Genomic DNA, 11,353 nt, shown 5'->3' with positions numbered 1-11,353 from the left:
TCAACTTTTTGGACGACGTGTCCCATTATGCCTGGCAAAAACCAAACACTGCATTCCACAGTAAGAACCTCATACCAACGGTCAAGCATGGTGGTGGTAATGTGATGGTTTGGGGATGCTTTGCTGCCTCAGGACCTGGACGACTTGCCTTAATAAAAGGAACTATGAGTTCTTCTTTGAATCAAATAATTCTACAGGAGAATGTCAGGCCATCCATCTGTGAGCTGAAGCGCAGCTGGGTCATGCAGCAAGACAATGATCCAAAACACACAATCAAGTCTACATGAAAATGGCTAAAAAGCAACAAATTTGAAGTTTTGGAAGGGCCTAGTCAAAGTCCAGACCTAATCCGAATTGAGATGTTGTGGCAGGACTTAAAACGAGCAGTTCATGCTTGAAAACCCACAAATGTTGCTGAGTTAAAGCAGTTCTGCATGTAAGAGTGGGCCAAATTTCCTCTACAGCGATGTTAGAGACTGATCAACAACTACAGCAAGCGTTTGGTTGGAGTCATTGCATCTAAAGGTGGCACAACCAGTTATTGCGTGTAAGGGGGCAATTACTTTTTCACACAAGGGAATTGGGTGTTGCATAACTTTGTTAATTAAATAAATATAATAAGTATATAATTTGTTTGTTATTTGTTATCTCAGGGTCCCTTTATCTAATGTTAGGTTTTGGTAGAAGATCTGATAACGTTCAGTATCAAAACATATGCAAAAATAGAGAAAATCAGAAAGGGGGCAAATACTTTTTCACGGTACTGTAACTAGTATAAATCCGTTGGTGACATATACTGTACATTTCTAAGCTCCTTAACAGTAAGCTTGGTCAGTCAGGGGTCCTGATGCCTAACGTCCTACAGTGCCTTGCAAAAGTATTCATCCCCCTTGGTGTTTTTCCTATTTTGTTGCATTACAAGCTGTAATTTAAATTGATTTTTATTTGGATTTCATGTAATGGACATACACAAAATAGTCCAAATTGGTGAAGTGAAATGAAAAAAATAACTTGCTTCAAAAAATTATACAAAATAAATAACGGAAAAGTGGTGCATGCATATGTATTCACCCCCTTTGCTATGAAGCCCCTAAATAAGATCTGGTGCAACCAATTACCTTCAGAAGTCGCATAATTAGTTAAATAAAGTCTGCCTGTGTGCAATCTAAGTGTCACATGATCTGTCACATGATCTCAGTATATATACACCTGTTCTGAAAGGCCCCAGAGTCTGCAACATCACTAAGCAAGGGGCACCACCAAGCAAGCAGCACCATGAAGACCAAGGAGCTCTCCAAACAGGTCAGGGACAAAGTTGTGAAGAAGTACAGATCAGGGTTGGGTTATAAAAAAATATCTGAAACTTTGAACATCCCAAGGAGCACCATTAAATCCATTATTAGAAAATGGAAAGAATATGGCACCACAACAAACCTGCCAAGAGAGGGCCGCCCACCAAAACTCACGGACCAGACAAGGAGGGCATTAATCAGAGAGGCAACAGAGACCAAAGATAACCCTGAAGGAGCTGCAAAGCTCCATAGCGGAGATTGGAGTATCGGTCCATAGGACCACTTTAAGCCGTACACTCCACAGAGCTGGGCTTTACGGAAGAGTGGCCAGAAAAAAGCTATCACTTAAAGAAAAAAATAAGCAAACACGTTTGGTGTTCGCCAAAAGGCATGTGGGAGACTCCCCAAACATATGGAAGAAGGTACTCTGGTCAGATGAGACTAAAATTGAGCTTTTTGGCCGTCAAGGAAAATGCTATGTCTGGCGCAAACCCAACACCTCTCCTCACCCCGAGAACACCATCCCCACAGTGAAGCATGGTGGTGGCAGCATCATGCTGTGGGAATGTTTTTCATCGGCAGGGACTGGGAAACTGGTCAGAATTGAAGGAATGATGGATGGCGCTAAATACAGGGAAATTCTTGAGGGAAACCTGTTTCAGTCTTCCAGAGATTTGAGACTGGGACGGAGGTTCACCTTCCAGCAGGACAATGACCCTAAGCATACTGCTAAAGCAACACTCGAGTGGTTTAAGGGGAAACATTTAAATGTCTTGGAATGGCCTAGTCAAAGCCCAGACCTCAATCCAATTGAGAATCTGTGGTATGACTTAAAGATTGCTGTACACCAGCAGAACCCATCCAACTTGAAGGAGCTGGAGCAATTTTGCCATGAAGAATGGGCAAAAATCCCAGTGGCTAGATGTGCCAAGCTTATAGATACCTACCCCAAGAGACTTGCAGCTGTAATTGCTGCAAAAGGTGGCTCTACAAAGTATTGACTTTGGGGGTGTGAATAGTTATGCACGCTCAAGTTTTCAGTTTTTTTGTCTTATTTCTTGTTCGTTTCACAATAAAACATATTTTGCATCTTCAAAGTGGTAGGCATGTTGTGTAAATCAAATGATACAAACCCCCCAAAAATCCATTTTAATTCCAGGTTGTAAGACAACAAAATAGGAAAAATGCCAAGGGGGGTGAATATTTTCGCAAAGCCACTGTATGTCTCTGAAATCTGTTATACTTCCATTGTTTCTATGCACACATTTCCAATCTGCTTTTACTGCTTCCGCTACTTTATCACTGTAAGGAAAGCGCATTTCTCTCCTCGTCCTTATAAACTTTGATATTATTTTTTTCCACCTTTGAATCAGGGCTTCTAATATTTATTTAAGTGGAGAATCCCAATAAAGTGTTCCCAGAATACTCTGCCTTCCCTCTCTGCTCCTTTATCCTGATACATGTCGGCCATAGGATTAGTGATGAAAGCTTAATTAATGAGTCATCCTCCTCAGCCTTAATTATATAACAAGCTTTAGGTCATCAGGCCACCTCTACACTGTTACATATCAGCGATGGTCTTACACCTCAATGACCAGACCTAGATTGTCCTGGTGGAGTCCTAGACTGACCCAGGATTTGTTTCCATTGAAATGGGGGGAAAACAGCTAGATACATTTTAGGACAGATGTATCAGACCTCGACTTCAACCGAAAGTCAGTGGAATTACACTGGATCCATGAGAATTTCACATTACGAAAATTCAAACTTAAACCTGCTAATGATCAATGGGGTGTACATGCACCGCAGATAATAGAACATACACCCAATCACAAAATTATATTTTCTTAAAAACACAGTTTTATTGAGAGAAAAAAACATGCTGTGCGAAGCCTTATCTCTGATGCAGTCCATATGTACGGTGTCCATATTAGGACAGTCTCAGCAGGACTTGTTTTTATCTCAGGCTGTCCTAATATGGACAACATACAACATATGGCCCTGGTGAAGGGCCTAGGGAAGGGGGATATTGGGGTCAGGCACTTGGAGTCGTCATTGGCTGCAGCTGGAACAGGGCTGCAGGCCGTTCTCGTTGCACCAGGTGCACTTCAGGGCTTTGAAGGAGTCTGTGAAGCAGTTGCGGAAAACGGACATCTTGCTTCCATGGCACATAGGGCACGGGACGAAGGCAAAGCCCCCACAGGTCTGGCATGTGTGGGGGTGCTGTACCCTCTGGGGGAAAAGGCACACGCATGCACACACACACACACACACACACACACACACACACACACACACACACACACACACGCCAGTCATGCCACTGGCTAAATTTATAGTTTAGCATAGTTCGGTACTGTATGCAAGATCTTTGGGGGTTTGCTCTGCTGCATTGTAGTAGGCCTAATTGGGCTATTTGCTTTGAAAGCTTGCTAACATGGCCTTGTATTCTGCTGTAATTTTCCCTGAGAGGAAAGGGTCTTTTCAGAGCACTATGCCTGTGTCAGTATTTTGACTCTGTTTGAATCACTTCAGTTCACACAACCTCAATTTGCCACCCCTGAGTGATATTACCCTCACCCGTGTGTGTGTGAACAAATTTGTTGGATGCAGCATCAATAACAAGCCTTCCATTATTGATGGCCATTTATTGATGCCCGTGCATCATTTATGTCAGTTCCCTGATGTATTATTGATGTCATATCTGACTGAGGTTTATTGTTCATTCTCCACAGATGGGCTGGAGGGGGAATGGAATCAAGTCCTTCTATTCCCATTCTGTACTGCGTATCTCTCTAGATCAGTGGTTCTTGATTCAAATCATCATCTCATCATCAGGCTTTGATGATTTGAATCAGGTGTGTAGTGCCAGGGCAAAAACTAAACTGTGCACCCCTTTGGGTCCCCAGTACAAGGATTGAGAACCACTGCTCTAGATCACAGATACATAGAACTGGTATTTTGTCACTGTAGATGAGTAGCCAATGTGGTATAGAAGTGCTATTGTGCTAGCCTGTGTTTCATTGATGTTTGTTTGGGCTCAGATGCATCAGTTGAAACATGACATTGAACTAGTTAATAACTGTGCAGTTACCGGTGTTATTACTGAACATATTATATCTGTTGCTTGGAGGTACTTGATGAAAAATTACCTCAATTTTGGCCAGAAGATCCTGAAGTTCTCCTGATTCATTCATGCCCAATATTTTTTCAGCACCCTGCAAAGTTATTATCACAGTGTAAGATTCCTCGTATCCTTACTAAACCTTTGATTATTTCATAGCTTTATGGTCATAACACTTTGATAGGTTCAAGATGGATTATATATTTTGATTAAGGTTAATACAAGCTATAATGTTTCACAATAGGACGTTAGTAATTTCAAACGTCAACAGTATTCATAAAGCGTTTAAGAGTAGGAGTGCTGTATCAGGCCCCTCTGTCCATGTAATCTTATTCGTTATGATATAAAATGCCACACTGATTCTAAATCAGCACTCCTAGTCTGAGACTGTTCATGAATACAGGCCCAGGAATTGTAAAATGAACTGTATGTGAAAACACTGACCCCGAGATAGTGTCCATCGATGAACACGACTGGTAGCGAGGGAGGTTCGCCCACACGCTTGCATCGTTCCTCCAGGTCCTTCCCGTACTCACAATCCAGGGCTATGTTCTTTTCCAGGAACTTGACCCTATGGTTGGAGAAGATCTTCCGGACCAACTCACACCGCTCAAACGTGGCCCTTACTACCCGAAAGCTGGTGGTGTAGATCACTATCTGCCCAAACTCTAGTGTCAACCTCGGCTAGAAAGGAAAACACACAGAAATGCAATGAGATGCTGTATGTGATTAACCATCTATAAACAGGTAACTGCCAACATAAATAAACACCAACATAAAGTGTCTTAATAGGGCATTGGGCCACCAGAACAGCTCCAATTCACCTTGACATATATTCTACAAGTGTCTGGAACTCTATTGGAGGGATGCGATAACCAAATAACCAAATTCCATAATTTGGTATTGTGTTAATGGTGTTGGAAAACGCTGTCTCAGGCCCCGCTCCAGAATCTCCCGTAAGTGTTCAATTGGGTTGAGATCTGGTGACTGAGACGGCCATGGCATATGGTTTACATCGTTTTCATGCTCATCAAACCATTCAGTGACGACTCTGCCCTGTGGATGGGGGCATTGTCATTCTATGGGGGCATAGCCATGGTAGCCAAAATAATGGCAAAAATAATGGCCTGACCAGCATTTGTATACATGACCCTAAGTATGATGGGATGTTATTGCTTGATTAATTCAGGAACCACACCTGTGTGGAAGCACCTGCTTTCAATGTACTTTGTATCCCTCATTTACTCAAGCGTTTCCTTTGTTTTGGCAGTTACCTGTATATACAGTGAGCTCCAAAAGTATTGGGACAGTGACACATTTTTTTTTGTTTTGGCTCTGTATTCCAACACTTTAGATTTGAAATGATACAAGACTGTGTGCAGATGTATTTGGTCCCATATTTATATCACGCAATGACTACATCAAGCTTGTGACTTTACAAACTTGTTGGATGCATTTGCTGTTTGTTTTGGTTGTGTTTCAGATTATTTTGTACCCAATAGAAATTAATGGTAAATAATGAAATGTGCCATTTTGAAGTCACTTTTATTGTAAATAAGAATATAATATATTTTCTAAACACTTCAACATTAATGTGGACGCTACCATGATTACGGATAATCCTGAATGAATTGTGAATAATGATTAGTGAGAAAGTTACAGATGCACAAATATCATACATCCAAGACATGCTAACCTCCTCACACCATTTCAAGAACAGGGGAGGTTCTGGTGCTGAAATTTCTAAACAGTTCACCCAATATGGATGAAAATACCCTAAAATTAAAGCTCTGCACTTTAACCTCATAGTCATTGTATCATTTCTAATCCAAAGTGCTGGAGTACAGAGCCAAAACAACAAAATAATTGTCCCTTTTCCAATACTTTTGAAGCTCACTGTACAGTACCTGATATATTCTTTAATCTTTGTATTTTAGATACAGACATCTTGTAGTATTGCAATGTTTCAATCCCTCAAATTCAAGTTTTCATATACTGTAAAATGACAGAGCTTTAATTATATATATCAGGCATATTTAGCCTTTTTTGTAGCTTTCTTTCTTTCTTTTCATTTCCTTTATTTTCACACAGTAGTTTGAAAACACCATAGTGCAGCCTTTTGAAGGACAGCATATTGTGAGCCTGTTTCCCAGACACAGGTTAATAAACCTAGTAATGGATGAAAAATAAATGGTTTATCTCTTGAAATACCTTTGAGACTAAATCTGTGTCCAGAAAACTGGCCCCTAAAGTTCACACTTTACAATCGTAACAATGGCCAGATCACATTTCCAATTTGGCAAACATCGAGGGAAAAGTACCATTTGACTAGAAAATCAGAGTCAACAAAATCCTCTCTGTTTAATGTGAAATTCAACTTTGACTGTGGAAATGTATTCATCTAGTAACTTCTTTCAAAATGTTGATTCCTCTTTGTTTGTTTGTTTGCTACAGCAATTGAACTATCTAGTCTGTAACACTACAGCCCATCAGAGGAGGCAGGTGGGAGGAGCTATAGGAGGACGGGCTCATTGTAATGGCTGGAATGGAATGGAACGTTATTAAACACGTCAAAAACATATGGAAATCCCGGGCCTCCCTAGTGCTGCAGCGGTCTAAGGCACTGCATCGCAGTGCTTGAGGCGTCACTACAGACCCGGGTTCGATCCCGGGCTGTGTCGCAGCCGGCCGCGACCGGGAGACCCAAGAGGCGGCACACAATTGGCCCAGCATCTTCCGGGTTAGGGGAGGATTTGGCCGGCCGGGATGTCCTTGTCCCATCGCGCTCGCCCATGCACGCTGACACGGTCGCCAGTTGTATGGTGTTTCCTCCAACACATTGGTGCGGCTGGCTTCCGGGTTAAGTGAGCAGTGTGTCAAGAAGCAGTGCGGCTTGGCAGGGTTGTGTTTCAGAGGATGCATGGCTCTTGACCTTCGCCTCTCTGGAGTCCGTACGGGAGTTGCAGCGATGGGACAAGACTGTAACTACCAATTGGGGAGAAAAAGGGTTTAAAAATTTCAAATTAAAACATATGGAAACACTGTTCCATTGATTCCATTACAATGAGCCTGTCCTCCTATTGCTCCTCCCACAAACCTCCTCTGCATACAGTATTCAGCACACCTTATCCTGCAGACAGTGTTGTGTATCTACTACAGCCCTGAGGAACCAAACAGGTAATCCCTCTCTACGCCTGGCTGGCAACACTATGCACTCTTTTCACACGCCTCATTCCATTACCACCAAATCCTGCTCTAGGTGTCTCATATAATTCCCATATTGTGCTTTAATGCAGGTTATTTAACGATGCTTACTGCTCATTACCTCTTCACACAGAAAATGCTAGAAAGCAAAGTTTAGACAATTAATTAACCTGATTAGCTTCTCTTGAAACATTTAACGAAATGCATAATTAATTCCCAAGTGACCTTGTCCTCCTTTGTGTTCATTTGTGCAGGGCCTGAGAGTGACTACCTGTAACCAGACGTCAGCCAGTAACATTGTGGAGGAGGTGGGCTACTGGCCTCTTACATATATTACATATGGTAATGCAGATGACAAAAAGTTATGTGATGTCATTAATACTAAGCAGTCTATGGTGTCCATATTAGGACAGCCTCAGTTTCAGCAGGACTTGTTTCATTATCGTTTTCTACCAGTAGTGGCTTTTGAGAGAAAAACAATATTGAGAGAGTGATCGGTATATTTTGATATTTAAACCTGGTTTATCTTGTATAGTAATTAGAATGTATGCTATTCTGTTCTCTGTCTTGTAATTTATTATATGAGACAAGGATATAAACAGCACCTGTTTTCCCTCAGTTATAAAGATACTTTATAGGTTATAAAGCAGCTTTTGATATTTTATGCAGACAAATGTTTAGAATAGTAAATCATGTTTATTATATTATATGGAGTCTGTAAGATTTATAGTGTAATTTAAGCCCACACCGTACACTGTTAAAAGGTAGTCAACTATTCAAGTAAAAAATGTACTCTGCTGTTTTTCTAACACTGTGTAGAGTGAATGCAACAATAACCAGTGTTGACATGTTGATTTTGATCTATTTACTGAGTCAACATTCTGTGAAAGTGTTAAAAAGCTAACACTTTTGAAAGTGTTACATTTCTCTGTGTAGTGTGGGACAATATTAACACTTTTGACAGTGTTACATTTACTCTGTGTAGTGTGGGACAATATTAACACTTTTGAAAGTGTTACATTTACTCTGTGTAGTGTGGGACAATATTAACACAAAATTGACAATATTAACACTAGAATTGATTTAACATTTGCAATTTTGCTGTGATCTACTAGCAAACAAATGAGAACTTTGAAAAAACACTGAAAAGGTACAATACATATTCATCATACTTTCACCTAGATCACTTACCCCAAATGCATTAGGGAGGTTTTCAAATAAGGCCTGACCTGCACTGACTTTGTGCTTGACTCCCCTCACAGTCCCATTGTTGCTGAGGATGTTGACACGCTTGTGGCTGATCGGTGCTCTGTCCTTTGAGGCCCCTGCGTACATGAGCAGATCATCCGGCTCGCTCTCACTATAATCCAACTCGGAGCCCAGAAACCCATACAGAAACCCATGTCCATTAGTATCTCCACTTGTGGAAGGCGTACTGGTCCGGTCCGCATCCAAACTACTGGTGCAGTCTGAATCCAATGAGTCTGACGGCCCCTCATCTTTAAAAATCTCCTTCAGCACCCGACCGCTGTTCCCCGAAGCCACGCGGAACCTCAGCTGTTTCTGGGGCTTCTCTTCGCCCGGCGTTGTCAACATTGTCTCCTCCATTGGAAAACCCAGTAGTAGATTACATGGTCCAGAAAGGTGCTTTGCAGTCCCCTTCTTCTTTCATTCGAAGCTTAACATAACCACCTTTGACTAGACAAACTATTTTTTCCTCATGGATTACTAGAGAGTAATCCTCACAGTTTGAAGAGTTCTATAAAAGACTGGCAGTCCTAAGCTGCCTCGCTCTTAAAGCTACAGTACAGGGGCAGTAAATAATGTATGTATTTCTACCATGGTAACAGAGAAAAGCGACCTAAAGTAAACCGATAGCCCCTGCTGAATAATTCATCTCACTTTGCAGTTTTCTCTGAAGATTTGACTAAACAGTTTTGAACAAACTGGCCTTTTTTATAGTGTACACCATTCTCTTTTCCTTTGTAAAATCCCACTGGGCACCGACGTCAATTCAACATCTATTCCACGTTGGTTCAACGTCATTTCATTGAAATGACGTGGAAACAACGTTGATTCAACCAGTGTGTGCCCAGTGGGATAGATCAGTAGAGCAACTTAGAGTAGCTTATCTGTGGGTCATAATTGAATATTTATCAACAATAAGACTGTTGCAGTACTGTTTCGTACTGCAGGAGTCTCTAACCTGTCTCCAACCTGCCAAAATTGTACATACATTAACTTTTACCTGAACAAGGTACACTTTCACATTGGACTTGTGTGACTGATTTTCCATAGGGATCTGATTTGAACCGATGATCATTCATTACATAATGTGTCTGTTTAGAAAGAACATCTCATCTATTGTCTTACAGACATTCCAAGTCTCCAACACCAACACACACCCTGGACAACCGCTGGTGCACAAAATCAAATACTAAGGAAGTCTCAAGGTTTTGCTCGCCTGAGGTAGAGTATCTTATAATAAGCTGTAGACCACTGTCACGATCGTCTAGAACAGACGAGGACCAAGGCGCAGCGTTGCAGGCAAACATACTCTTTATTAAGAGACACGATCAAAACAACAAACGATACGTGACAGTTCACGGTCTACCATAAACAGACTAGAAACAAAATCCCACAACCACGAATGAAAATCATACAGTTTAAATATGGCTCCCAATCAGAGACAACCAACGACAGCTGACACTCGTTGCCTCTGATTGGGAGTCACTCAGGCAAACATAGAAACAGACGAACTAGAACCCCCAACATAGAAATATAACACATAGATCTACACACCTTGGCTCAACATAACAGTGTCCCCAGAGCCAGGGCGTGACAGTACCCCCCCCTAAAGGCGCGGACTCCGACCGCGTCAACCAAATACCACAAGGGAGGGACCGGGTGGGCACTCCGCCTAGGCGGCGGATCCGGCTCCGGGCCTGATCCCCGCTCCCTCTCCAACCCCCCAAAGTACCCCTGGTCTGGTCTGGCCCCGCTGGCCGGAGCTGGACTGCACACTGATGGAGCGGATTGCTCTAGCTCCGGCGTAAAACATCTGACCAGTGCCGAACCAGGCACCAGTGGAACAGGCACGGGCCGTGCCGGACTGACGACGCCCACCACTGGCTTGGTGTGGAGAACAGGCACGGGCCGTGCTGGACTGACAACGCACACCACTGGCTTGGTGTGAGGAGCAGGAGTGAGCCGAACCGGGCTGACGAAACGCACCACTGACCTGGTGCGGGGAGCAGGAACGGGCCGAGCCGGGCTGACGAAGCGCACCACTGACTTGGTGCGGGGAGCAGGAACGGGCCGAGCCGGGCTGACGAAGCGCACCACTGACTTGGTGCGGGGAGCAGGAACGGGCCGAGCCGGGCTGACGACGCGCACCCCTGGCTTGGTGCGTGGAGTAGGAACGGGCCGGACCGGGCTGACGAAGCGCACCACTGACTTGGTGCGGGGAGCAGGAACGGGCCGGACCGGGCTGACGAAGCGCACCACTGACTTGGTGCGGGGAGCAGGAACGGGCCGAGCCGGGCTGACGAAGCGCACCACTGACTTGGTGCGGGGAGCAGGAACGGGCCGAGCCGGGCTGACGAAGCGCACCACTGACTTGGTGCGGGGAGCAGGAACGGGCCGAGCCGGGCTGACGAAGCGCACCACTGACTTGGTGCGGGGAGCAGGAACAGACCGGACCGTACTGGGGACACACACCACTGGCCCTACA

The 11,353-nt window shown here is 43.5% G+C and overlaps 1 protein-coding gene across 1 annotated transcript; it reads right to left on the bottom strand.

Moving 5' to 3' along the window:
- Nucleotides 1-3,154: 3,154 nt before the first annotated feature.
- LOC121546094 (glutaredoxin domain-containing cysteine-rich protein 1-like) lies at nt 3,155-9,391 on the bottom strand. The gene is made up of 4 exons (XM_041857115.1): nt 8,812-9,391; nt 4,861-5,100; nt 4,445-4,510; nt 3,155-3,524 (listed from the first exon to the last, which is right to left on the bottom strand). Exons 1-4 carry the CDS (start codon nt 9,226-9,228, stop codon nt 3,345-3,347), a joined length of 903 nt encoding a protein of 300 aa, XP_041713049.1. The 5' UTR covers nt 9,229-9,391; the 3' UTR covers nt 3,155-3,344.
- Nucleotides 9,392-11,353: the final 1,962 nt, after the last annotated feature.

Source organism: Coregonus clupeaformis, chromosome 3 (assembly GCF_020615455.1).
Source record: "Coregonus clupeaformis isolate EN_2021a chromosome 3, ASM2061545v1, whole genome shotgun sequence".
Taxonomy (NCBI): Eukaryota; Metazoa; Chordata; class Actinopteri; order Salmoniformes; family Salmonidae; genus Coregonus; species Coregonus clupeaformis.
Note: the sequence above shows the minus strand (reverse complement) of the source record. Positions and strands in the feature narration are given on the sequence as shown.

Excerpts from the sequence above, each read along its gene's own strand:
- LOC121546094 (XM_041857115.1), bottom strand. The coding sequence starts at position 9,228 with ATGGAGGAGACAATGTTGACAACGCCGGGCGAAGAGAAGCCCCAGAAA. Across the intron at positions 5,101-8,811 it reads ACCTCCCTAATGCATTTGGG|CCGAGGTTGACACTAGAGTT; the intron begins GTAAGTGATCTA and ends TTTCCTTTCTAG. Across the intron at positions 3,525-4,444 it reads ATCTTCTGGCCAAAATTGAG|AGGGTACAGCACCCCCACAC; the intron begins GTAATTTTTCAT and ends CTTTTCCCCCAG.